Raw genomic sequence first — 26,646 nt, 5'->3', positions numbered from 1 at the left:
CTGGAACAATTTATCCCAAACTTTAGTTAATATTGCAAATCAATATTTGCCATTTTTAGATGAAGAAAAGCAAATATATATATTTACTGAAATAACTGGCAATTATCAAAATTTTGAAATTTCAGTTGCAAACTTGTTACTTTTTTATGAAAACAATGAAGAAAAATTAAGCAACTGTTTTAATTTAACATTGTTCCAGCAAATTTATTCCAAAAATGGAATCGAGCAAATGATATTTTTTGCTGCAAATACAATTTGTTGCAATAACACTTCTATCAATTTTTACAATCTCCTTGAAATTGAAGAAATGAATCCATTTGATTTTTTTTATTTCTCAATTCAATATAAAGAGATATTAAATTGCGATGATTTTCCAAAAGTTACAGAAGTAATCACAGGTTTAATCTCAGCTTCAAATATTAATGCTATTATGCGAATTTGCCAAAAAATTTTGGATAAAATTACATTTTATAAATGTAATTATTGCCATATTACCTCAATATGGAATTTTATCACAAATGCAACAATAATTCTTCCTGATGAAGATTTATTAATCAAATTATTAAAATTCATAGAAAAAACAGAAAAAGCAACAGATGAATTATTCGAACCGGAGAATGATTTGGGTTTCTATGAATATTTAAATTCGATTTTCTCAGATATTACATCTGCGAGAAATATGCAATTTCTCTTGGAATTTCTAAATACCCATGAAGATGACTTCACTTATGATCAAACATTGTGAGGTCATTTTTGATCAACAAATTAATTGAAATTCCGATCAAAAAAAAAATTCACAAATTGGATCAAAAAAATCGAATCTCAAGTTAAAAATAAAAAATTTCTACATTTTTATCAAATTTAGATTTTTTTTTCAAATCATGCGAATTGATTGAATAATTGCATATTTTATCCCATGCATCTAGAAGTATGTGTAATATTTTTGCTTTCATCAAGAAATTGTCGAATTTGATCTTAATTTTTTTTGAAAAATATACTTTTAGAAAAAGAAATAGTGATTGAATAGCTGCCCATGCTGTAAAAGGGTTATTTTTACAAGTAAAAAAAATTGTTATTTTTCGAGCAAGTCGAGGCTTTTTTACCATCTTATTTTTGAAAAATTTACGAAAAATTATATCTGAAAAAACGCTTCATTTTGATATCTTACAATGATAAAATACCAATGTTGCTGGGATATAATAGCTACACCTGGACATCTACTACATTAATGCGTATGACAGGTAAAGTTGATTTCAAAAGTATAGCCTGGAAAGATTACAATAAATCAACGATAATTCAAAAAAATTTCTTATAAGTTAACATAATAAAAATTTAATTTTTATATTGCTTGTATTATACTTAAGTATATAATATATTTAAATCTTAGAATGAAAATTCGGGACGCCCTAGCTATTCAATTTTCCCTTAGGACGCCCATAAACCTCTCAAAAATGTGATGTAAATATCACAATTTTGAGAAATTTACACTAGGACGCCTTAGGACGCCAACCCCCTTTTTTACCAGTGTTAACATTTAACATTTTTTGCTAATTGTCGTCAAAAATTAGGCGTAAAGCAAAAATTAATATTTCATATGGTTTTATGATAGATAAGCATTATATTCCCACTCATTATATTCGTAAATTTTGAGGTTTATCCTTCGCTTTTAAGATCATTGAATTTGATTTTTATAGAAAATAGTTATATATTAGAAAATAATATGAGTTTATATGATATTATTTTTCAGAAGATTTCATTCTATATGCCTATGAAAAGTACTCTCAAAACTAATTTTTTCCTAATTATAATTAAATCTAGAATATTGTATTATGCTTAGTATTATTTCATTTTTCTCATTCAATTTAGAATTTACAAATGTCAAAAAATTGAGAGCTGTCACTTTTGATGAATTTCTGTTTATTACAGCATTGTTATTAATAATGAAAAATAAAGCTTATTTCAATGAAAATTGTTCTGCAAATTTATTTCACTTTTGACCTCGCTTTTTCCGTAATTCAATTTTTTTACTTTTAATATTTTAGATCTTCATAATATCATTTGAAAAATTAACCATATAAAAAAATCAAGTTATCAATTCACTTTTTCCGTAATTCAAAAATCAAAAATATAAATAATATATCTTTTTATCAAATATTATTATTATATTCTATGAAAAATGAGGTCCGGAAATTTTGCGGATTCCCGTAACTCAATTTTACGGAAAAAGTGCAGTAAACTATTCAAAATACGGAAAAATTGGTGTAAACTAATGATTTTACGGTAAAATCACGGAAAGTCCCGGAAGAATATATGTGCCTATATGAAATTATACAAAAATGAATCAAACGCATTTTAAAAGATTGTTCTTGTATTATAAATGCTATTCGCAGATTTATTAGTTGAAGAAAATTACCAAATTTTTGCCGATTTACAAAAAATGATTTACAAAGCATATTTTTATAAGGCTTTAAAAATCTTTAAAATGTGACCGGTGACGGAAATCCATGGTAACCAACCGCGGTTCCCGTTTGGAATGCCATAAACATAAGTTTTTATGAGCTTCCAAATTCAAAATTTGGTAAAATTTTGTCAAAAGTTTAGAAAACATTGAGTGGGTGAGTGCGGTACATTTTAGGAAAAATGACATTTTAACTTTACAAAGTTTACATTTGTAAAATGGCATTTTTGCCACTTGTTTGCCAATACCAAAAAAAGTTTGGCGCCAAATCGCAAAAGTGTCATAATCTCATGGTGGACCACAGCTGGTGTCGCCGCCGACTATCTACTTGCTGGGATGCTACGCAGCCTTTGATCTGGCCAATCATAGTGCTGTTCCATCCACATCAGCAAGTGATTTCGGCTGGAGATCTCCAATGGGTCTTCCATGAGGTTTCTGCAAGCCAGAAGCACAATATCTATGCAGCCTAGCTGCTAAGATAGCGTAGCTAGGATGCGTAATTGTTGTGCTTCTGGCGATATTAGTTATACGTTATTGCTCTCATGGACTACAGTACTACTCCCTGAACCCTTGAGGGTCATGGATGTAAGTTTACTCGAAATGGGCAATGTTCATTACGAAATCTCTCATCGAATGAGAGACTTCGTAATGAGCATTGCCTTAAAGTACTCTTACTACTCTTTCCTAGTTCCCAAAAGGCCTAGGATTCTGTAATTAATCGAATAGGACAGAGTTTTTCCGAAGTCTCTCATTTGATGAGAGGCTTCGGAAGAACTCTGTCCTAATGTAGTGTACTTATAGTCTCTGACAATTTATGTATCAGAGAATGTACTTTTACTCGAACAAAGCAGAGTTTTTCCGAAGTCTCTCATTTGATGAGAGGCCTCGGAAGAACTCTGCCCTAGTGTAATGTAGTTGTGGTACTTGTCCCATCAAAAAATTGAAAGAAAATTAATGACCACGAAAAAAATTGACGAAAAAACAAATATTGCATTGGGAAGGAAGAGATTTCGTTGTTTCAATCCGAAAGTCCTTTAATGAATTTGTCAAATCTTATTCAAAATTTCAAAAATTTTTCATACAAAAAATTGGATTTCTGAATATAAAGAAAAACATTCATTTTTTTGTTTAGCTTCCATTACATAATGAAGTTTGAATGGCTTAACACAACTCAAATTGCATTTGGAGAGGACAGTGTCAATGAACATATGAAAGACTTCGTAAAGCCACACACAAAAGTATTAGTTACATTTGGTGGTGGATCAATCGATAAGAATGGTGCACGCGACGATGTTACAAAAGCACTTAGTGAACTTGAGTGCGAAGTCAGATGGGAAGGCGGTATCCCAGCAAATCCAGAGTTTGACAGACTTGTCGAGATCGTCAAAGTTGCTCGCGAGTACAAGCCAGACTTACTCCTCGCAGTCGGTGGCGGAAGTGTCGTCGATGGAACAAAGTTCATCTCTCTCGCGATGAACATCGAAGATGGAACAGACATGTGGGACATGGTCAAATACTGGAAGCACCCATCGAAGTCTACACCAATCGGCACAGTCATGACAATACCTGCAACAGGCTCAGAATGGAACAACGGTGCTGTCATCTCTCGCAGGTCGACGAAAGAGAAACTTCCTCTCATCAACAACTTGTTATACCCATCTTTCTCAATCCTCGATCCTAAGTACACGATGACACTCCCGAAGAGACAACTCAGGAATGGTCTCTACGACGCGATGACACACTGCATCGACTTAGTCATAACACCGCACGTCCTCCCAATGCGGGACAACTTCATGTACTGCGTCATGAAGGAGCTCGTCGACATCAGTGGAGATGTCATGAGTGACGACAAGTCAACAATCGAAGTCAGAGGAAGACTCGTCCAAGCATGCAGTTTCGCTCTCAACTACGTTCTCCAACTCGGAAAAGTCACATGCTGCGGAATCCACGGCATCGCACACATGCTCACAGCTAAGTGGGGAATCGATCATGCTTCAACACTCTCAATCATCACTCCTTTCTTCTTAGAGTAATTCATTGAGCCAAGAAAGTATGAAATGGCACGGGCAGCAGAATTCGTCTTTGGTGTTAAAGATGGAGATAATTATACTAAAGCTAGAGCGTTCATTAGACATTTACGAGAATGGATTGTTACCATTGGACAATTCACTAAAGTCACAGATCAAGAAGGAGTTGTTCTTCAGCCTGGAGATGTCGACAAAGTAACAAATATGGTTATGGATTCATTCAATGGCAAGAACTTTGGATATAAGAATTCGATCAAACGCGAGAATGTTCATCATATTCTTGAACGTGCATTCAATCAATAAAATATTATTCTTTCCAAGTTTATTTTATAATTATTTTTATAAATTTGTTATGAAGATAAAAACTTATAAACAACTTATGTTGTTAGTTAATAAGTTTATAATGAAGATAGATTATAACAATGACACAGACATTGCTGACTTAACTCAATATTTTTTATTATATGATTTGAAATGCTATTTCAATAGACTTATCTATCAGGTGAATGAAATAAAGCGGTTATTTCAATAATTATTCAAAATTGAATGTGAATTCACATATTCATCAAACAATTAAAACTGGTCATGTGAATTCATATTAGCGAAAAACATAATATTGGTACCGCAAATAATGATATATACAGCGATCTATGTGCAAACAATTTTGACATCCGATTCAAAAATTGAGAAGGATCGAAATTTATAATAAAAAAATTCCCATCATATGTCGGAAATTGAATTTCATTCAATTTCCGACATATGATGAAATACTTGAAGAATTTTCAATTTTTAGCCTCTTTTAAATTGAATGTAATTCAATTTTTGAGGCGGCTCATTGAAAATCCGTCAAGTATTGAATCATAAATTTTTCATTTTTAATGTCTGTTTACAGAAGATTCTCACAGAAGGAAGATGCAACATTACTCCGTCTGGTTAAGAAGTTTGGTGACCATGATTGGAAACGAATTGCAGAGAAGATGCACCGAACACCAAGGCAATGTAAAGATAGGTATAATAATTTTATATCACCTGACTTAAATAGATCTGCTTGGACAAAAGAGGATGATGACAAGATTTTAACACTTGTAAATCAATATTCAAAAAATGGAGGCTTATATCAACATTTTTTGATAGAAGGAGTGAAGTTCAAATCAAAAATAGATACAATCAGCTTGCTAATAAAGAAAATAATAATAAATCAGAAGATTTTACCGAATTTGTACTAGAATCAAATAAAGAATATCAATTATTCAATTTTAATGACAATGATCTTGATCTTTTGAGCGTGTTTGATATATTTTAGAGTAAAAAATCGGTTTCAATCAATCATTATTTCATAATATTATAAGTGTTAATTTAAATTGCTTTCATCTAAGTTTTGGTTCTTTACTTATAGAATCTGATGAAAATATTGCAAATAATTATGTTATAACATCAAATTTTATATAGACTACGTATATTAAAACAAATTATGAAACAACATGAATTCATCTTTGATGATGTTGATGCTAGAGAATAAATCGTTTTGGGCATTTAAAGAAATAGCAATGAACATCATTTCACTTGAAACAGAACTAAACATATCTAAATTACTATTCATATTGATTAGAAATGTTCTTATTGATAAAATGGATGTAAATATCGAATAAATACCTTCTTTCAACAGATATATTATAGAAATAATTGACAAAGATGAAAATGATCTAAGAAGAACATTGTGATTGTCCCTCTTTTAACAATATGATAATAGCCAATGCTAAAGAAATGATAATTGGAAAAAGAGCGAAATATATAGAAGAAGAGCCTTATTTCAACCAATATAATGTATTTTTAACTTGTGCTAGAAATGAGTTTCATTTCATTCTATATATTACTATAAAATACTTCCTTCAAGGCTTTCATTTCATCTACCCGCGGAAATTTCAGTAGATTTCCCTGGCAAGTAATTTATAATAATTCTTGTGATAGTATTTTAAAACATTGGATGCTCGACATTCCTTTTTTATTTTCATGAGCTTATAAGATCAAGAATGATTGGCGTTTCAAGTTAAAATAGAAGCTTTGCAGGAAAAAAAATCTTTTTTATTCATAAGAAATATACAATTATTTAGAAATGGATATATGGTTTTGCAGCCAGAGCTTTCTTTTGTGTGCTCTGATAGTCCTTTACGAGATCTAATGCTTCATCAAGTAACATGTTTGGCGCAACATTTTCCATGCTGAAATGGATTGAGTTGACCAATAATTGTGCCTCTAAATCACTCAACAAACTTGTTGAATGTCTTACAGTTCCATGGAATATTTGTTCATTCTTCTTTTCAACAGAGTATCCGAAGTAAGAATAGAAACCAGCCAAGCCGTCATCATTAAGACCAAATGTAGTTAGTATACAAGTCTTGGGTACGGAGGCACTGCGCGCCTCCTTACCCAATACTTGTGAATTTGACACTTTACAAAACCGCTAACGTATATTTTACAACACAAACACAAACACTAACTTAACCTTAAATATTTACAAAGCCGCCAACCACTTCACTAACGAACTCACTAATGTAAAAATAAACGTTCTCACTATCGTTCTCACTAACGACTTCACTAATGTTCTCATAAATTTTCCTCAATATCTTCATCATCAGTGTTAACCCTATTGTAGTCATACTTGAAGACATAAACTTTCTCTAACTTCTTAACGTACAATTTACATAACTTACCTTCGTCATCGTATGGTTTAATGATATAACTATTTCTATCTTTATACACAGTCAATGAAAAGTCAACTGGTCTCGGATGTATTTGAAAGAACATGTTATGCTCAGGAAGGAAGAATAAATGTTTAAATGTATGTTTGTTATACTGTGGAATTCGAATGAGTTGCTTTTGTTCTGTCATTTACATCCAAATAAAAATTTTCAGTAAAATAAAAAATAAACTTAAAAATTAATGATATCACCACCCTCACACGTATGAAAACATAGCACAAAAATAGATTTAGGTGAAGTGGTGAGATCTCACCTCTTTTTTCACCCACTTGAATTCATTGCTTTATAACTCTCTTCCTTTCTCCAACTCTTCTAACTTCTTCTTAAGTTCAGCAATGTTGTCCTCATGAAGTTTAATCTTTCTCAAAATTCCTTCTTTATCTAATGGTTGCTTTATCTTTCTAAACTGAACTCTACCATCCTTCATAGTATGAATGTAAAAACCTTCTGGAATAGTTCCTGATTTAATGTATTCTACCAAAAACTTTTGTTTCATTGCTTCAGTGATTTTATTTGTCATTTCAATCAAATAAAAATTTTAATATTAAATAAAAATAACGTTATTTTTCAGTAAGGAAACGCAGGAGTTTTACGATTTATTTGAGGAGTAGGTTCTGGTTTAAATGTTGGAGTCGGTTTAGGAGTTGACTTTTGAACAGGAGTTTGTAATTCCATAGGTTCAGGAGTCATTGAAGGTTTTGCTTGTGAAGGTGTTGGAGTTTGTTTAACTTCAGCTACTTCAGTATTATTTACAACATTTGCTTTATTTCTTTTCAACATCATAACTGCTCCTGCTGTAGCTAGCAAACCTAGTGGGAGACCATATTTATATAAGGACTTGACCAAATGCTATTTTTGACAGGAGCTGGTGGAACACCTAACCTTGGTGAGACTGCTCTTTGCCATTGTGCAGCTCGTAAGAAATATTCAATAGGTGCTCCATAATCGTTTGGTAAAGTTTGTTTCACAGATGGTGAAAGGTCACGAGAGCTTGATGAAGAACTCATTTATAAGCTTTAAAAATAAACGTTCATCCTTTATTCCTCACTGTCGTCCGTAGCTAAGTTATAGTCATCTAATCTTATTATGGGATTCCATTAGCACGCACCTGAATGGCAAAGCAACAATCCCTCATAAATCCAATAAGTGGCTTTGGTACATTTTCAGTTGCTAGTTCAATAGGTCCTTTAACAGACAATTTGTATGTTATTGGAGCAGTAGATGTTTGACCTTGCTGGAAGCAAAAGTCCACTTCTGTTGGAAAACCACATAAGAAATGTGTGTTGTCATAGCTATCCCATTTATGTTCCACACTACCATCATCCACCAATGACCTCATAACATCTTCATTAAATCCTATCATATCATTGTTTGTATTGCAAGCGTTCGCAACCATTTCATAAAATACAGGTCCATATGATTTTTCAGGTTCTGCAGGCATATTTCCATAAGCTCCCATGGAAAGCTGAAGATATTTAAACTTAGGGTTCTCAAAATTAACATAATAGTTGTCTTTCTTTCTAAATAGTGCCCAAATACTTTTAACATTAATAGGCGTATAAGCTGCTGTAAATGTTGCACTTGAACTATCTGTATTCTTTGAGAATGAACCGTCCATAGGAATCCAATCCATAACTTTAACAGGAAAACATAAAGCCTCGTTTGTATAATGTTCTACAAGTTCTGTATAAATGTTAGGGTCTAAAGAGAATGACTTTGGATGAATGAAACATTCATTAAAATCCATCTTTGTTCGAAATAGTTGCTGGGTTACAGTTGTAATAGTAACTGTTCCACTAGCTTCTACTGCCTTCGTTATCATAGTGAATGGTTCATTCCATGGAACAAATTTATTTGTCGGTGGATTTGAATCTGAAGCAAATGCAACTTTAAGAGTTGGATTGAAAGCAATGATATCATTTACAGATATAGATGTGCATTGTAAGGCGTCGCTACTGAACTTTACTTTAAGCTGAATGTTTCCTGCAAAAGCTGGAATAAATCGAATAGCTTCTAATGGAAGGAATCTTCTAACAGGAATTCTTAAACGAAGCTTAAAATCAAATGATTTTCCTGCTGTAATTGGACCACTAACAATTTGTCCTGTTCTGCATGTTCCCGAATGACTCCATACATCTTCATGTCGAGTCTTTGAGAAAACATCTACTTTCTTTATTTGTTCGGTAGTTTGTGAGTTTGAAGTTATATATGCTTCTTCTCTTGCGTTGTCTTGAGAATATACGATACGACCATTTGCAAGGATTTGATATCCAGCAACTGCATAGAAAGCGTCATCGAAACCAATCCAAAATCCTGGTGGGTTTGTTTTATTGGAACCTGAACCAATTTCTTTATCTACAATAAATTGACCTTCCATTTTATACGTAATGAATGTATTGTAAAGGTCCAACATATTTTCACCAGGAGGTGAGAGATTGAATGTTACCCATGTGTTATCTTTAGCAGTTCCAGGTTGTGATGGAATCTTTGCGTCAGAATATTTTCTATTAGTGTCACCAATTTGAACTGCATTGTCTATGATATCGAAATATGAGCGAATCTGATGAATATGCTCTGCTGGAGTAAATTCGTTTAGCTGTTCGTTCTGCATGTATTTACTTCAGATAAAAATATCTATTTACTTCATTATTCTCACTCTTCTTCTTGGCATTCGTGGTGGAAGTTGTTTCTTGACATTTTCAATGAACTGTACATTCTCTTTTGTCTCAACTTCTTTCACTGGTGGGTCAGGGTTCTTTGACTCGGTTTGTTTTTCAATGAAATTCACGAACTTTGCAATAAGCTCTTGGTTCGTTATTGAAAGTACATCTGGCTTCTTTTCTTCTGGTTCTATTGGCTCAGTTTGAACAGAAGGTTTTATATGGGCTTCGTGGACTTCACCCTTGCCATACACCTTAATGTTGTCGCTTTCTGCATTCGCTAATGGAACCTTTCTTTTTCTTACGTATATTTTACCATCTTTACTCTGACTTACGTAATAGAAAGGATGTTGTATTCCTCTTGCGTCATTTAATATAATAGACTCTCGCTCTGATTTTGACAAGCTCATTTTACATCGGTTAAAGTTTTAATTTTGTTTTTTATCTGCAGTCAAATGACTCAGACAAGCCCTACGGACAAGACCCAAGGGGTCATAGATGTTGAAGCATTGAAGAAAGAAATTCGTGAGCAAATTTTATCCGAACTGAAGGAACAAAAACAAGAACAAAAGCCAGAGAGACCAAAGAGAAAACTTAGTGAAAAACAACTTGCTGCATTAGCTGCTGGAAGACAAAAGAACCCACGTTTGCTGGCGAAGAAAGCTAGAGAAGAAGCTGAAAAGCTAAAGAAGAAGAAAGTAAATGGTTTATTTTTATCCGAATTAAATGTATAGACAAATACCTTTATCTGTTGCGTTCAGTAGTGAAAACCCTGACGTCAAAATAAAGGGGAACAGAGTAACGTTTAAGTTTCCAACAGACTGGATTGTGAACATAAATGAAGAGAAGTACATTGGCATAACATCTATGTATATAACACGTGCTTTCAGAAAGGTTGACTTTATACTTCAAGTCGAGATAGAAAATGACGAACAGTCTTTAAGCGCCCAAAACATTCACATATACAAATACTTTAAAGACGATACAACATTGCAATGTATGATTTCATTTAATGAGATGTTCGAGAAAAAGTTCAACATTGAAGTACAAACTTTACAGCCTTTACGTGAGTTTCTTGCACAACTGAAAGAAGAAGGTAGTCAGCCACAACTTATAGACTTTCATTATGAATTTAATGAAAATGATGGAACACATGACTGTCAATTTGTTGTATTCTCACCATTCAATGAAGTCGCTAAAAAGAAAAAAATCCATTACGTATAAGATTTCAAATCTCTGAACCAAGTGATGATTTCAAGAATGTTTTCAATTATGATGCAATGCTTCCGAGGAAAAATGAATTTTCAAAGATTGTAACACAGGCATTTGGGATAGAAAGCAAGCTATATTATATTCAAACTTAAGTAAGGGAGTTGAAAATGAGTTCATTGGTCATACAAGAACTTCACCACTTCCTAACCCTAAATACTATAAATTAACTGGCTTCAATCGTGAGTTTTGGATAGACATGTTCTCCACTCATGACCATAACTGCCCAGTGTTCTTACCTCCAGACCATAAGGACTGTCTCTACATTGAAGCACAACTCTTAAACTCTACCATCGCAGTATTGTAAATGACCATGGGCTTCGCTAGCTTATTTTTATCACGAATGACCTCATTGCTGACAAAAATAAATGACCTCAGAACTTCAACTTACGAATAAAGCTTGTTTTAGTCGTTATTGAGAAGTTAAACTTCTCTTCAAAGCAAGGTTGACATGACTTACATAAGTCAAATCCAATCTCTTGACCGTCATAAAGTGCTTTGTATAATTTCATTAAACTGAACTCAGAGTCTTTGTCATATGTTCCTTGCGGAACCATTAAACCTTTATCTTCATCATAGAAACACTGAACAGAGTCAGGAAACATTTCATTAGCGGTTAAAGCAATAACATCTTGCTTCACGCCTTTCATTCTGCAGTGAAATGCAACTTCATTTAAATCATTCGTGAGTAAGTCTATGTAAGTCTTCTTTCCACAAAATATTGACTTGTATGCTAAACTTTGTTTTCTTTGTGATTTCTGCAAAGTCGCTATGAAATTGACCAAGGTTTTTACCAATGAGAACTCTTCCATAACGTTTCTCAAACTCTTCAGCTAAACGAGGGATATCTTCATTGTAGAGATGCATACTGTCCGTATCGCTATAAAAGATGTCCATTCCTAAGTCCTCAGCAGTACAGAATACTTCACACATTATTCTCTTCGACATAGACAGAATGTTAACACCAAGTGGACAGAAGTTAAAGTGTCTGCAAATGCTTTTCGTTAGCTTGAAAATAGTTTTATCTGAACCATCCAAACCTTCGAACTTCACTATATGGTTGTAGTTTCTGATGGCATATCTTATAGCATCTTTGTCATTTACTATGGTTATTTTTGACTCAATAGGAGATAGAATAGTTTTGCCATAAATACTGTTCAGAATGAGCTTTATATTTTCTTGCAAAGGATTTCCTTCTTTCTTATACTTTAACCTTAACTCAAACAACTTCTTTACTTCATCTCTTATTCTAATATCTCTGTTTCCATCGTAATAGTATCCTTGCAACACTTCACATTTGACACCTTGATATTTTATGAGGTCTTGTAATGTTATATGGTCAACATACATTAAACAGCAAGTGTTTGAACTTCTGGGAACGTTAAGTTCTGGATTTAGTTCAGGGTCACAAACTATTAAAGGAAAGTGTCTATGTATTCCAATCTCTGTTATCTTAATGAGAACAAAGAAGCCAGACATAAACTTTTCACCAATGGGTTCCTTTTGGTCGTCATCGAATAAATGTCTCATGAGATACTCTGTGCTTAACATTTCTTTCTTCATAACCTTTGGAATACCTTCTAAAGTATAAAGTCTTGCTATAGCTGATGGATATAATGAAACAGCGTCGAAGTCAGCAATGAGTTTCTTTTCGCTCTTTTGTTTAATGTTATCTGACAGCATACATCTTCCACCTTGAATACAGCGTGAAATAAATTCTCTTGGTTTATTTGAGAGGTCATATAAATTTCCATTCGGGAAGTACACTCTGTTCTCAAACAATTTGTTAGCAATTGAACAAATACTAACGTAGTCATAAACGTTTAAATCAAATTCTTTCAATATGTCATTGCGGAACTTAACAAAACCTTCTCTTAAAATTCTTACATCTTGTTTGCAATAAAATGTGCTATACTTTTCTAAGTCGAAGTGGTTCTCATCTATTCTGCAACCTTTGATGGAATCTATGTTTTTCATGAATGTATCTGCATCCCGGATAAACTTACATGCTTCAGAAATGACACCAGTTCTGTTGTCATTTGCTAACAAAGTACTGTTGTAGTAGTTGTATGGAAATACTTCTTTCGGTCCTGTTTGTAAGTTAAACATAGCAGGAAATAGTTTAAGCTTCTTATTTATAACACTGTAAGAGTCTTTTATAATAATTGCCCTTCCTTTATATAAGCCAGTTATTTGCATTGTTCGTGAACCTTTAATGATGGGAGTTCCTTTCACTTCTGTCATGTGTCTTAAGATGAAGTTTATATCATAGCTGAGGTTATGGAAATATATTAAACTCTTGTCAGGAAGTCGCTCCAAAAATTCTGTTGCACAGGTCTGACCCCAAATGCTTTCACTCACTGAACCATCTTCACTGTCATAACATATGTTAAAAGCTTTATGAAAGCCATCGGTACTGCACTCAAAGTCAGCAAAGAAAACGTGCTCAGGAATGAACTTGCACTTATTTTTATTTACTTCTTTTGACTCGGCTTTCTTCTTCAGTTGTACACAATACTTTGGAGCATATGTCAAATCTTTAAATGGTGCAAGGTTCTGTTTATATAAGTCAGTCGTATATGTGAAAAGTTCTCCATAAGAAATAGGTTCGAAATATTTGCACTCCCACAATGTTTTCATAACATCCCATAACGGTGTAGTTCTATCCATGCGAACTACATATTTGTTCTCTCTCTTTGTATAAATCTTCATTTGTTTCTCAATGTTCATTCCACCACACTCCTTCAAGATTTCTATATAGTTGCGAATGAAATATGTTGTCATTGGAAGTCTTTCATTCTGCATGTAGTGGTCTTCAACAAGAAGTAAGTCAATAGTTCGAACAGTTTTACATTCTTTTGGTATGTATCTCTTTATTTCATTATGTCTTGAGTCATTGAAATAACCAATGGTAACATTAAATGCTATACCTGTTGCGTCAGAAATTTCTTGTACTTTACTTTGAGGAAAGTCTCTAACACGAATGACTTCTCTCATGTGGTCAATAGTTTCTTCATTTACTCCAGCCTGAATGCAAGCATAAACGAAACAATTGTCTTCTGTCATAAGTGTTGCAGTTCTTTTGTTCAGTTCATTGAAGATTTGGTAGCGTTCAAGATTTATAGGTAATGTGCAAAGATACTTCCAGAACTGACCGCTTCTCTTCTTATAAAACTTCTTTTCACCAAGGATTTCATTCCAGAAGTCATATATGTTGTTTATCTCCTGTTTGTTTAAGTCTGTTCAATAATCTTTCTGTCTTTCTGTCAGTGTGCTTTCATCTCTATATGGTCTCTTTTTTGGTTTGCCTTTCTTTACATCTGACATCGTTAAGCCTTCATATTCAGTTAAATCATACATCTTTATTTCGGTAAGATTCTTTATGTTTGTCAAGAAGAAGTCATAGTGCATTTCAACAATACCTGCAGCATTTGCTTCTATCTCTGATATAAAGTTCTCCTTCAAGAGCTGATGTAGTAATGTTCCAATATTATTGAGGTTTAACGTAGAACATTCATACTTTCCACCAAGTTTATAACATATCATCCATCTCTGTTGTGAGTTTATTTTAATCTTCTCTAAGAGTCTCATGAAAACCTTACCGAAATGTTTGTGTAAGTAGTCTCTGTTTGGTTCATCTAAAGCTTCGATGTTAAAGTCAATGAGTCTATTGCCTGACTTCACATTTCTCTTCCTATTCTCTTCATCTTTCTTTAACCATCTCTCACCTTCTTTTGGTTTGTCGTCAATGGAACGAATGACATCGTTAGCTTTGCGAACTTGTTCTATAGCACTTTTAAACATCTCTCTTCTCTGTTGTTTCAGTGTGTCGTCTCTTCTTCTTGTTTCACCAACGTTTGCATTTGTTATGTCAAACATTTCTCTTCTTACTTCATGAGGTACTGAACGTCTATGATATAAGTCAATAGCAACGTCATTTAAAGGAAATGCTCTTGCATGGACTTCGTCCTCGCCGCGTTGCGGCTTTATGAACTCATGAATTCTATCATAACTTATTGCACCATTATAGTCTTTAATGAAGTCAGCGAGTGCTTTTTTGTTTGTTGCGTAATGCTTTGCAACATCTATGTTAGCTTCTGTAAGAAGTTGTTTTATTTCCGAGTGTTCTAACTTAGACAACTTCCGATACATCTTTAGTAGGAAATAAAAAAATATTTTTTGAAAAAATTAGATTAGATTTTTTAAGTTATTTTTCAAAATAATTTAATATTTTTATTTTAATGAAACACATGCAAGATTGCAAGTTCTTTTCATACAATGCTCTCGCTACTGCCATCAAGAATGAGTTCAATAATGCTTCAAATGTTAATGTTATCTTTAACAAGAAGTTTGTGAAAGAATCTAAGTTTGGTCAGTATGTCAGACCATTAGCTATCGTCATTGACCGCAAACGTTATACTTCACAAGAGTTAGCAGTAGTTTTGAAACAAAAGAGTTTCTTCGTGAATGTCAAAGATACTCATTATACTGTCATAAAGAACTCTAACATTGACTTCTTCAATATTGCTATGAATCTTTCCGAACAGAAAGAATATAAGAAGGGTGAAACAAATGTGAAATATTATCCTTCATCTCTGAAGACAATAACGAACAAAGATGTCATACAGAAATTCTTACCAAAGGTTGAAGAAGCTTCTATTGACATTGACGAAGGAAGTGAAATGGTTGAAGAAATAGACCCTGAAGTTATTTAAGCAAAAATATATTTTTGAAGAACTGAGGGTGTCACCATGTCACCACGTCACCATGTCACCAGGTTAATTAACTTCTTTTAAAAATGATGACAACATGACATTTTGACAACACAGCAGGATTAATGCAAAAATGAATGTTATCGTTTATGTTATCGTTAATGTTATCGTTTATGTTATCGTTAATGTTATCGTTAATGTTATCAGTGTCGAACATAATTGACGTAGGATTCATGACTTCTTCGTAAATGAGTGTAAATATAGCACAAAAATATATTTTAGGTGAAGAGGTGAGATCTCACCCGTTTTTTCACCTCATTCTCTTTTCGTTAATGTTGTCGTGACTTCTTCGTTAATGTTGCCGTGACTTCATTCTTCCTCTTTGAAGATGTCGAAATATTCTGTTATCTTTTCTTTCAGTAATGTTAAGTCTTCTTTGAATGTAAGTATTGTGCAACCTTTGATGTCATAGTGTGTTTGAGGAAGAGTACTTTTGACAATTTCCTTTATTTGCTCATTCGGTGTCATTGAAATCGGTAAGTTTTCACGATAGAACCAGTTTCTGTCAGATTTGTAAATCTTAGCAAGGTCATAAAAGCTCTTGTTGTTTCTTCTGACTAAATGCAACATAACCATATCTTTATCTTCTTCTTTCTCCAACTCTTCAGTATATATCATATACTTATAACTCTTTTCCTTTCCTTTTGGTACTGAACGTGGTATTCTTTTCTGTATGCTTTTGTCTTTGGATTCAATGACTTCATCTTTTGCTTGAAGTTTCTTTTCCATCTCTCCACGTTCTGCTTTATATAGTTCATCTAACATCATGAAAATATAACAAGCATAACGAGGTGAAGCCCACATTGCTACAGCATTTACTAAAAGTCTATGAACATAATATCCTTTCAAACCAGGTGCCAAATTCTTGCGATTTTCATACGGAATCTCTTCTCTCGGTTTTCCGAGGGAAGCAATCATATGAGGAAATTCTTCTAAAAGTTCTTTTGTCTGTTGGTTTTCAAACCAATGATATGCTTGCTTTGTAGAACGAAGAGCATTCATTATACTTTGCATTTGGTACATGTCATCTTTGACTGAACGAATGAGGCGAAGTTGTTTGTTATATTGTATGTATTCATATTCTTCATTTATGGCTTCATGAACGATAGCAGTTGTTGTGTTCTCTGATGTTGACATTACTGTCTTTACATACAAAATAAAAAAAATAAATAAAAATAAAACTAACTTTATTTTCTGACTTTCACAAAAGACCAAAAATAAACGCCTTACATGTATTTTTCAGCAACTTCGTCAAATAATTTTATAGCTTTATCTATCTCATCTACTTCAAACGTTTCTTTACCTTTCATGGGAGCACCATACATTTTCTCAAAAACTTCAAGCAGTTCTGTTTCAGCAGCTCTCATATCATTAACGAACACAACCTTGACTCTATTGACTGTACTGTCATATCTTTGAGTTATATTATATGTTCTTCCTATCTTATATCTCTTTGTATTGAAGTCTTTCGGTTTCTGAACGATGTAAAGTAAGCCTTCACTGCAACGTTCTGAGTCGAATGAACCATATGTTATGAAGTTATATCCAACAACTGGGTCTAACCATAACAAAACTATTGGTATAAGACTTTTGTCAATGAGATATGCTCTTGTTCCATGAAATGCTACTGATATCATAAGCTCGGGATTTCTTGTCAAAATTTTCTGAGTTGAAGCATTTCTAACCCAGTCGTTTGTTTTCTTTCCAGATGGAGATATAATGTCTGACAAAGAATATTTGTTGTATTTCTTTGAGTATCTTACGTTTAAATCACCTATTCTAACCACTTTGGTGTCATTGTCTATCTTTCTAACTGTTTCAAACTCAATGTTTGTCATTACTGTCTTTACATACAAAATAAAAAAAAATAAATAAAAATAAAATTAGCGTTATTTTTCTAACTAATGAAAATTCATTATTTTTGTGCTGAATTCAATAAAAATAATTTTTAGGTGAAGAGGTGAGATCTCACCTTTTTTTTCACCTAATTTTTCACCTAATTTTTCACCTCTTTTTCACAAGCGTTTTACATGAATTGTACGATGTATATTTGAAATCCTAAACAATTTCGTAGCTTCAATTTCTTCTTTTAGTACATCGAATGTTTTAATCATGCCGAAAGTCTCTTTATATTTCTTCTTGACGTCAAACAGAAGGAAATCTTCTGCAGTTGGATAGTTTTTGTTCAGAAATGTCAACATATCCATTTTATCTTCTGCTGGCTTTTCTACTTCTTTCTTTAAGTCTGCATAGTCGTTTCGCATTCTTTCTATCTCTTTGACTGAGTAGTTATATTTTCTTATTGCTGCCTTACATTTTGAACATTGCGGATTCATTTTTGCGTTATATATTGAAATAAAACCAGCTAGAACAACCAAGGCGTCAATGGTTTTCTTTAACTCAAACATAGCGGGTCTTATTTGTTCGTTCCATACCTTACCTCTTCTGTCTTTATCTCTTATTTTCCAAACACATTTTGCAACTAATGAAACAAAGTTATCGTATGTCTTAAATTCTTCGGATTTGTAAAGGTCAGAGATGTTTTTATATACCATGTCGCAATCTTTGTCCATAACTTTATGGTTGCAATGAAAACCAAGGAATTCATAATTTACTTTACGTATGAATTTCTTAATTTCTACTGAGTCAGTTGCTTTGACTTCAATTTCGTCGAATTCAGGAATAGTTAGTTTTTGCTGCTGAATTTCAGGCAATTTGGGTAAATGGTCAATAATGTCCTGCATGTCATAAAGATACTGTTCATTTGTTTCATCTTTCACACTACAGTCTAAATTACTTGTTAAAAGTTCTTGCTTTATCTTCTGGATTTCTGTTTCAAAAGTATATGAAGAAGGAATAAAGCTTTTCATCTCTATCAACATTGACGTAGGATTCATGACTAACGAGTTTGGTGCTGTAGTTGTTTGAATTGTTGTTGTGCCGATTGTTGAAATCATATCTTTTATACAAAATAAAAAAATAAATAAAAATAAAACTAACTTTATTTTTTCTATCTTAAGGAAATTCATGAAAATTCACGAGGGTGAAAAAAGAGGTGAAATCTCACCTCTTCACCTAAATTTATTTTTGTCTGATTTCAGCAACAAAATGAACGAGGTCAGGATGTATGTAAATACCTTTGAATTCATTTATAACGCCCTTAATAAGCTCATAAAATGCTTGTTTTGAGGTTGAGCCACTTTTGGCTCGACCGTATTCTTTCATCCAAAACTCAAGAATTTCCTGCATGAATTTTGTCTGATTTACATCTAATGAAAAAGTTTAGAAGAATTTTCTTATTCTTTCTGGTATATTTTTGTCTTTCCAGTACTCCCGCTCTAATGGTCCCAGATGTGTTGGCTTTGACTCTCTCAAGTTCTTAGATGGTATAACATCTTCAACACTTCCTTCATATCTTACTTTATAAGTGTCATCGTTTATGTTATAGCCAAGTATTTCAATAACCACTCCTCGCTTTGCTTCGTCAATGGTTTCAGCAAGTTTGCCATTACTACTTTCGACTAATTTATGACGAGGGTAAAATGCTATGGAGTCGTCAGCAGCTTTTATAAGATATCCATTACCTTGCGTAGAGTCTACGATATAATAATTTCGACTTAACATTAAACGTTTCTTTGTCAACGGTTTGTCGTCAAGAACTACACGAACTTTTGTACCAGGAATGAGGGTAAATTGTGTTGAATTTCTGATATTTTGTGTTTGGCTTCGTTTCTTTTGTATATACTTTTCTTCTTGTTGTTGTGTCATTGAATTTGGTGTATGTCCTGTTGTAGAATTTGTTGAGGAATTATATACTTCGAGAAAATGTTTCATTGTTTCTTCGGTAAAGTCTCGCTCTTGATTTAAATCTCTGAGCGTTCTTATGAAGCGATTAATGATGCCGAGTATGTTATGGTTATGGTCTTCAGTAGTGTAGTGAGTTATGTTATGCTTAATGAGAAATTCTGTGATTTCGTTGCTGAGGTATGCACTGTCTTGGTCTGATGTTAAAGTACTTGGGCTATGTTCTGCTACAAACTTTTGTAAAACTCTTAACACTTCACGAGTTCCTTTATTTTTCATTATATACGCAGAAGCTTTACGAGTGTTAACATTAATGAAGATGAGGAATGGTTTATGTCCTCCTTTTCTGCTTTGAATGAGAGTGTCAAATTGGTATGCGTCAGGAGTGTTGGAGTAAATTGGTAAAAAGTAGTCGTAAGGGTTTATTTTTGTTTGATGTACAACATTTTTGTCAAAGAACCTTTTCACTTCAGCTCTGTTAGTAAATCCCCAACTCTTTGCAGCTTCATTGAACTTCTTAAATGACCTCCATGGATGTTGTTCGAATACTTCTTTCAAGCTCATTTATGTAAAGTTAAAGATTTTATTCTAGGCTCAAGCGCGTTCATTGAACTCTATACCATGCGAATACAGTCACAAATGGTGGCATATAATCTTCACCCGAGCCTGTTGGATTTGTTGTGAAAGTATGGACATGATTTCCTCCTGGTTCAGTTGGTCGAAAAATCTTTTTTGCTGCATTGTTATAAGATGGAGATAAAACGTCATTGCCAGCTTCATACTCTGAGTTGTATAATGGGTGGTCTCTTAATGAGTGGCTATGGTCGCCAGAAAAGTTTGTAGTTCCTGTATGAGTGTGCGGTGGAAGGTTTGCTTTAGTAATTTTCTTCGAACCTCCTGTTTGCTTTGAAGAGTTAGCACAGTATAAGAATTTGTCTACAATCTGCTGCCATGTACCAAAACCTAAAACACTTGCTGGATTTGTTGAGTTCATTGACGTATAAATAGAGCCTATAGGATATATGGTTTCAAGAATCTGAGCCTTCATTGTTTGAAGTTCATGTTTAACATTTATAAATCCATCGCCATCTACAATATTTATATTGTTTGTTATTAAACCATTAGGAAAAGTCGGAGGATAAATTCTTTGTTCATGTACAGTTGCACCGTTTCTTCCTGTTTTTGTTACTATTTCGATGCATGCCTTAATTTCTTTAATCCTGATTGTTTGAAATTCTTCATGCACGTGCTCTTTATCAGCTTTTCCATTAACCGCAGCATTTACTTCCGACTTCTTTGCATAATTTTCATCTACATAAGTTTTGTCAGCTTTCTTATCTAACATTGCTGGTAGTTCATATGCTTCAAAGTTTCTGGCATGATCTTCGATATTCCTGCAACTGTTATCTAAATTGTTTAGTGTATCTTTTACGCTTGTACTCGGATTCTCTAAAGGTGCACTTGAACCAAGGTTATAGTTCAATATTACATCGTCTGCTCTAACAGTAGTGAAGGATTCGTTTGTATGGTTCTTGTCGGCTTTACTGTCTAATGTAGCTTGAAGTTCATTTATATCGGAGATGTTGTGTTTATGAGATTTCAAAACTTTGTTCATTGCTTCGAGTTCAACTTTGTCAGCTTTACTTTTAATAGCATCTTCAAACGTTATTTTTGACTTAACTCTCAAAGTAAATCTTGGTTCAACTAATACACCGTTAACATTGAAAGTAGAGGCATAAATTTCACCGGTATAACCAAATGCTTCTGGTGCTTTAGCTACATCATACTGTACAGTACAGCTTATGTCATAACCTTTAGCACGAATGTATTTATATCTTCTTTCATTAACATTTTTTGTCTTCGCTTCATCACTTCGTGTTAAATATCCATGGTAGTCCGTTATAATCTGTTCGTCTGAAGTTATATAATGAACGTGGTTCTTGACTTTATCACTCAGAGCTAAAAGCTCATTTTTGTCTGCTTTTTCGGCTAATTTCTCATTAACATCATTCACTTCTAATTCAACTCTTCCGCCAGAACTCTTATTATCATTAATCTTTTTCATTAATTCGGTAATTACGTCATAAAGACTATATTCTGTTTTCGGTTTTGTAAATAATGAGTCAAAATTTCTTTTCATCATTACATCGCTGACATTAATGATATCACCAATTCCTTTTTCATTTATTCTCTTCATTAATTCTGCAATAATGACGAATATATAATCTGTTAATTTATTCTCTTCATCGAGGGTTATAGAATGTTTTGAAATTGAATCATTAACTCCTCTAAATAAATCAATAACTTCAGGATACACGTTTTTAATGTCTCGAATAACCCGACCAGTATCCTGTTGTTCATGTTCTTCGTTCCCGTCGTTACGTGGTTTTAAATCTCTAACCATCATCAACGCAGCCATAACCGGAGGGTTTGTTGCTATCTGTTCGAAAATCCGTCCGTTATGTATGGTATATCTAAATAATTTCTTTGTGTTTGTTAAAACATTTGAAACAAGTCTTTTAAAACCATCTACAAAATTTTCCCTGTTTCACCTAATGTTCTTGCAGCATTTACAAGCTCACCCATGCCCGCTTTTGACCCCAAAAACGTCCATATTGCATTTATTTCACTCTGTATAGTTGTCCATTCAGCAAAATTAATTCCTGCATTCGCTAAGCTGAAAATGAAATTCAGTGGATCGAACTTAATTCCACCTTCTTTTTCAATTTCAACGAACTCACTAACATGAGATTTTAAATATTCTTTCGTTAAAATTGTTTTCCCTGATGTTATGTCATTAACGAAACTATCACCGTCAAAAGTTAACGAATTCAATTTCGTCGTTGATGCTTTTATTTCATACACCGCTTTATCAATAGTTTTTGGCTCACCTTCTTTAGAAGCATATGAAACATTAATGAATGAATTATATGTATTCGTGAATGAATTAAAATCAATGATTTTCATTAATGACGCCTTTAATGATTCATTTACTGTCGAATCCCTTAAAGTAATTAATGAACTGTCATTTATGAAAGGTACACTGCAAACCGTCGAGTTTGGATCAAATGCTGTAGTTGGTGCAGGAATATTAATGATATAAGTCATTAAATCATTAAGTGACGTAAATAATGTTGTCGTTTTTGATTTAATTTCTTTAGCATCTGTTATATATGGTAATTTTATTTCTGTAGTTTCTGAATTAAAGATATTCGCTAAAATGTTTTGTAAACTGTTTTGAACAGCTGTGTAAACCGTTGAATCCGGAACTCTTACGATTTCACCGTCCTTAATAAAAGGCATTGCACATGGTGTAGTGCTTGGGTCAAATCTTTTTGGGTTATGATTCAACATATATTCTAATGCTTCATAAACAGACCTATATACAGTTGTATTATCTTTTTCAATAATTTCACCGTCCTTTATAAACGGCATAGTACATGGAGTTAAAATAGGGTCAAACTTTTCATAGTCCTTCCATGTTATGTATTTCTCAGTATTTCCATCAGTGATAACAATATATTTGTCAGTAAGTGTGAGAGAGTATTGACCAAAATATAAACGTTTAGCTCTGTCAGCTTCATACGCATATGCAGCTATACTCATATTTTAATGAGAATAAAATGTTGTTCTATTTGCAAAGTACAGACCCAAACGAATACGGGACAGTAAAGCTACAAACAAACTTAGGTCTACAGAATGAGGCGCTTGCATTCAGAATGGTTGACTTCAATACTATCGCTTCATTCGTTATAACAGATGAAACAGATTTCATGGAGATTGAAATAGATGGAAAGAAGCACAAAATAAGATTTCACAATAATGTAGAATATAAGATGGAAACATTAGCTGGAGTGTTAAATGCTCTCATAAATACTACAATAAACAAGGATAACGAAGAAAACTTAATGAATGTTAAACTTATTGCAGGAGTTTTGAAGTTCAGTTATGCGAAGGAGTTTAAGATACCAAGAATGAGTCATAGAGTACAACTTCTTTTGGGAGCATACCATATGACATTTCCTTTGAAAAGTGTTGACAAAACGATTGAGATGAAATCTGTTCCATACGTATGTTATGGCAATTGTTTGTACATTGAGTCAAAAATAGCTAATGTCACAGGTATTTCAGGAGTTAATAGTAAAGGTTCAGTAGAATATAAATCCTTCTGTTATGCAGTCAATTCAATGTTCATTCCAAACGTTCCTGTCACAGCAACTCATTTAGGTAAGTGGGTTCGCATTAGTCCTCATAATTTGAAAGACATGCAATTCAGACTTGTTGACTTGTTGAATGTTAACCCATGTGTTATCTTTAGGCAAGTTCCAGGGTTGTGATGGAAATCTTTGCGTCAGATATTTTCTATTAGTGTCACAATTTGATGCATTGTCTATGAATATCGAAATATGAGCGAATCTGATGAATATGCTTCTGACTGGGAGTAAATTCGTTTAGCTGTCGTTCTGCATGTATTTACTTCGGAATAAAAAATACTATTTAACTTCATTATTCTCACTCTTTCTTCTTGGCATTCGTGTGGAAGTTGTTTCTTGACATTTTCAATGAACTGTACATTCTCTTTTGTCTCAACTTCTTTCACTGGTGGGTCATTGGGTTCTTTGAAACTCGGTTTGTTTTCAAAGAAATTCACGAACTTGCAATAAGCTCTTGGTTCGTTATTGAAAGTACATCTGCTTCTTTCTTTCTGGTGTTCTTGTTGTTCAGTTTGAATTAAAGGCTTAATGGGGTAACTTCACCCTTGCCATCACACTTAATGTTGTCGCTTCTGCATTCGCTAATGGGAACCTTTCTTTTTCTTTAACAGTATAAATTTACCATCTTTATCTGACTTACAATAATAGAAAAGGATGTGTGTATTCCTCTTGCGTTCATTTAATATAATAGACATCATCGCTCTGATTTTGACAAAGCTCATTTTACATCGGTTTAAAGTTTAATTTTGTTTTTTTATCTGCAGTCAAATGACTCAGACAAGCCCTCACAGGACAAGATCCCATAGGGGTCATAGATGTTGAAGCATTGAAGAAGAGAAATTACGGAGCAAATTTTATCCGAACTGAAGGAACAAAAAACAAGAACAAAGCCAGAGAGACCAAGAGAAAAACTTAGTGAAACCAAACTTGCTGCATAGCTGCTGGAAAGACAAAAGAAACCACGTTTGCTGGCGAAGAAAGCTAGGGAAGAAGCGAAGCAAAAGCAGAAGTTAAGGAGAAAGAAGTAAAATGGTTTATTTTTATTGAACCGAATTAAATGTATAGACAAATACTTTATCCTGTTGCGTTCAGTTAGTGAAAAGCCCTGAAACTTGTCAAAATAAAAGGGAACAGCAGTAACGTTTAACGTTCCAAACAGACTGATGTGAACATAAATGAAGAGAAGACATTGGCATTAACATCTATAGTATATAACACTGTGCATTTTCAGAAAGGTTGAATTATACTTCAAGTCGAGATAGAAAATGAGCGAACAGTCTTTAAAGCGCCCAAAACATTCTACATAATACAAAATACTTTAAAGAGACGACTACCAAAAACAATTCGGTGCAAATCGTATGAATTTCATTTAATGAAGATGTCACGAAGAAAAAGTTCAACATTGAAATTAGTACAAATTTAACAGGCCTTTACGTGAGTTTCTTGCACAACTGAAAGAAGAAGGTAGTTCAGCCACAACTGATAGACTTTCCATTATCGAATTTTAATGAAAATGAAATGGAACACAGACTGTCAGTTTGTTGTTATCTCACCATTCATGAAGTAGCTAAAAGAAGAAAATCATTACGTTATAAGATTTCAAATCTCTGAACCAAGTGATGATTTCAAAGAAATGTTTTCAATTATGAATGCAATCTTCCGAGAAAAATGAATTTTCCGAAAAGATTGTACCCAGGCATTTGGGATAGAAAGCAAGCTATTTTATATTCAAACTTAAGTAAGGGAGTTGAAAAATGAGTTCATGGTCATACAAGAACTTTCACCCACTTCCTAACCCTAAATACTAAAATTAGACTGGCTTCAGATCCGTGATTTTGGATAGAACATGTTCTCCACTCATGACATAACCATGCCAGTGTCCTTACCTCCAGACCATAATGGACTGTCTCTACATTGAAGCACAACTCTTAAACTTCTACCATCAGCAAGTAATTCGTAAAGAATCTGTAGCTTATTATTTAAATCACGAATGACCCTCATTGCTGACAAAAATAAATGACCTCAGAACTTTCAATTACGAATAAAGCTTGTTTTAGTCGTTATTGAGAGTTTAAACTCTCTTCAAAAGCAAGGTTGAAACATGAACCTTACATAATCAAATTCCAATCTCTTGACCGTCAAAAAGTCTTTATAAAATCTTCATTAACACTGAACTCCAGAGTCTTGTCATATATGTTCCTTGCGAACCGTATGTATCTTTCTCTTTCCATTGTACATAGCATTGTAAGCAGTCAGGAAAACCTTTCATTAGCGGTTAAACAATAACATCTTGCTTCACGGCTTTCATTTGCAGTGAAATTGCAACTTCATTTAATCATTCGTTGAGTAAGGTCTATGTAAGTCTTCTTTCCACAAAATATGACTTGTATTGCTAAACTTTGTTTTCGGTGTTGTGATTTTCTGCGAAGTCGCAATGGAACTGACCTAAGTTTTACCAATAAGTCTCTTCCGTATACTTTCTCTAAACTCTTAGCAACGTTGGTAGTCTTCATTAAGTATGGATGCAATCACATGTCCGTATCGTATAAAATATGATGTCCCTATTCCTAATCCTCAGTACAGAATACTTCACACATTATTCTCGTTCGACAAAGACAGAATGTTTAACAACAAGTGGGCAAAAGTTAAAGTGTCTGCAAATGCTTTCGTTAGCTTGAAAAAT

The 26,646-nt window shown here is 33.4% G+C and overlaps 13 protein-coding genes and 4 pseudogenes across 17 annotated transcripts, besides 4 other annotated features; 4 read left to right on the top strand and 13 right to left on the bottom strand.

Moving 5' to 3' along the window:
* Nucleotides 1-1,523: part of a mobile genetic element that runs on past the window's edge.
* A 363-nt stretch (nucleotides 1,524-1,886) lies between these two features.
* Nucleotides 1,887-1,923: a mobile genetic element.
* A 954-nt stretch (nucleotides 1,924-2,877) lies between these two features.
* Nucleotides 2,878-3,389: a mobile genetic element.
* Nucleotides 3,390-3,603: 214 nt separating this feature from the next.
* On the top strand, nucleotides 3,604-4,491 carry TVAGG3_0699150 (alcohol dehydrogenase YQHD family; the record flags this gene model as incomplete). The annotated part of the gene is made up of 1 exon (XM_001305189.1): nucleotides 3,604-4,491. One exon carries the CDS (start codon nucleotides 3,604-3,606, stop codon nucleotides 4,489-4,491), a length of 888 nt encoding a protein of 295 aa, XP_001305190.1.
* A 24-nt stretch (nucleotides 4,492-4,515) lies between these two features.
* On the top strand, nucleotides 4,516-4,788 carry TVAGG3_0699140 (hydroxyacid-oxoacid transhydrogenase protein; the record flags this gene model as incomplete). The annotated part of the gene is made up of 1 exon (XM_001305188.1): nucleotides 4,516-4,788. The coding sequence occupies one exon, from the start codon at nucleotides 4,516-4,518 to the stop codon at nucleotides 4,786-4,788; it is 273 nt and encodes a 90-aa protein (XP_001305189.1).
* A 1,804-nt stretch (nucleotides 4,789-6,592) lies between these two features.
* Nucleotides 6,593-6,841, bottom strand: TVAGG3_0699130 (uncharacterized protein; the record flags this gene model as incomplete). Its single annotated transcript, XM_051243314.1, has 1 exon — nucleotides 6,593-6,841. One exon carries the CDS (start codon nucleotides 6,839-6,841, stop codon nucleotides 6,593-6,595), a length of 249 nt encoding a protein of 82 aa, XP_051089901.1.
* Nucleotides 6,842-6,865: 24 nt separating this feature from the next.
* Nucleotides 6,866-26,646: part of a mobile genetic element that runs on past the window's edge.
* Nucleotides 7,528-7,764, bottom strand: TVAGG3_0699120 (uncharacterized protein; the record flags this gene model as incomplete). The annotated part of the gene is made up of 1 exon (XM_001288767.1): nucleotides 7,528-7,764. One exon carries the CDS (start codon nucleotides 7,762-7,764, stop codon nucleotides 7,528-7,530), a length of 237 nt encoding a protein of 78 aa, XP_001288768.1.
* Nucleotides 8,282-9,855, bottom strand: TVAGG3_0699110 (annotated as a pseudogene). The gene has a single exon. A coding segment is annotated over exon 1 (1,574 nt).
* On the bottom strand, nucleotides 9,883-10,314 carry TVAGG3_0699100 (uncharacterized protein; the record flags this gene model as incomplete). The annotated part of the gene is made up of 1 exon (XM_051243313.1): nucleotides 9,883-10,314. The coding sequence occupies one exon, from the start codon at nucleotides 10,312-10,314 to the stop codon at nucleotides 9,883-9,885; it is 432 nt and encodes a 143-aa protein (XP_051089900.1).
* Nucleotides 11,548-12,121, bottom strand: TVAGG3_0699090 (annotated as a pseudogene). The gene has a single exon. A coding segment is annotated over exon 1 (574 nt).
* Nucleotides 13,090-14,170, bottom strand: TVAGG3_0699080 (organellar and viral DNA polymerase type B; the record flags this gene model as incomplete). Its single annotated transcript, XM_051243312.1, has 1 exon — nucleotides 13,090-14,170. A coding segment is annotated over one exon (1,081 nt), but the record flags the coding sequence as incomplete, so codon positions are not given.
* On the bottom strand, nucleotides 14,381-15,325 carry TVAGG3_0699070 (annotated as a pseudogene). The gene has a single exon. A coding segment is annotated over exon 1 (945 nt).
* Nucleotides 15,415-15,888, top strand: TVAGG3_0699060 (uncharacterized protein; the record flags this gene model as incomplete). Its single annotated transcript, XM_051243311.1, has 1 exon — nucleotides 15,415-15,888. The coding sequence occupies one exon, from the start codon at nucleotides 15,415-15,417 to the stop codon at nucleotides 15,886-15,888; it is 474 nt and encodes a 157-aa protein (XP_051089898.1).
* Nucleotides 16,606-16,947, bottom strand: TVAGG3_0699050 (KilA, N-terminal/APSES-type HTH, DNA-binding family; the record flags this gene model as incomplete). Its single annotated transcript, XM_051243310.1, has 1 exon — nucleotides 16,606-16,947. A coding segment is annotated over one exon (342 nt), but the record flags the coding sequence as incomplete, so codon positions are not given.
* TVAGG3_0699040 (organellar and viral DNA polymerase type B) lies at nucleotides 17,204-17,783 on the bottom strand (the record flags this gene model as incomplete). Its single annotated transcript, XM_001299320.2, has 1 exon — nucleotides 17,204-17,783. A coding segment is annotated over one exon (580 nt), but the record flags the coding sequence as incomplete, so codon positions are not given.
* Nucleotides 17,961-18,902, bottom strand: TVAGG3_0699030 (organellar and viral DNA polymerase type B; the record flags this gene model as incomplete). Its single annotated transcript, XM_001299319.1, has 1 exon — nucleotides 17,961-18,902. One exon carries the CDS (start codon nucleotides 18,900-18,902, stop codon nucleotides 17,961-17,963), a length of 942 nt encoding a protein of 313 aa, XP_001299320.1.
* On the bottom strand, nucleotides 19,228-20,028 carry TVAGG3_0699020 (integrase core domain containing protein family; the record flags this gene model as incomplete). The annotated part of the gene is made up of 1 exon (XM_051243309.1): nucleotides 19,228-20,028. The coding sequence occupies one exon, from the start codon at nucleotides 20,026-20,028 to the stop codon at nucleotides 19,228-19,230; it is 801 nt and encodes a 266-aa protein (XP_051089896.1).
* Nucleotides 20,909-21,946, bottom strand: TVAGG3_0699010 (keratin-associated protein family; the record flags this gene model as incomplete). The annotated part of the gene is made up of 1 exon (XM_051243308.1): nucleotides 20,909-21,946. A coding segment is annotated over one exon (1,038 nt), but the record flags the coding sequence as incomplete, so codon positions are not given.
* On the bottom strand, nucleotides 22,093-23,052 carry TVAGG3_0699000 (annotated as a pseudogene). The gene has a single exon. A coding segment is annotated over exon 1 (960 nt).
* Nucleotides 23,373-23,980, top strand: TVAGG3_0698990 (uncharacterized protein; the record flags this gene model as incomplete). Its single annotated transcript, XM_051243307.1, has 1 exon — nucleotides 23,373-23,980. A coding segment is annotated over one exon (608 nt), but the record flags the coding sequence as incomplete, so codon positions are not given.

The sequence above is a fragment of the Trichomonas vaginalis genome, chromosome III (genome assembly GCF_026262505.1).
Source record: "Trichomonas vaginalis G3 chromosome III, whole genome shotgun sequence".
NCBI classification, from domain to species: domain Eukaryota; phylum Parabasalia; order Trichomonadida; family Trichomonadidae; genus Trichomonas; species Trichomonas vaginalis.
This window is presented reverse-complemented; position numbering and strand designations above follow the sequence as displayed.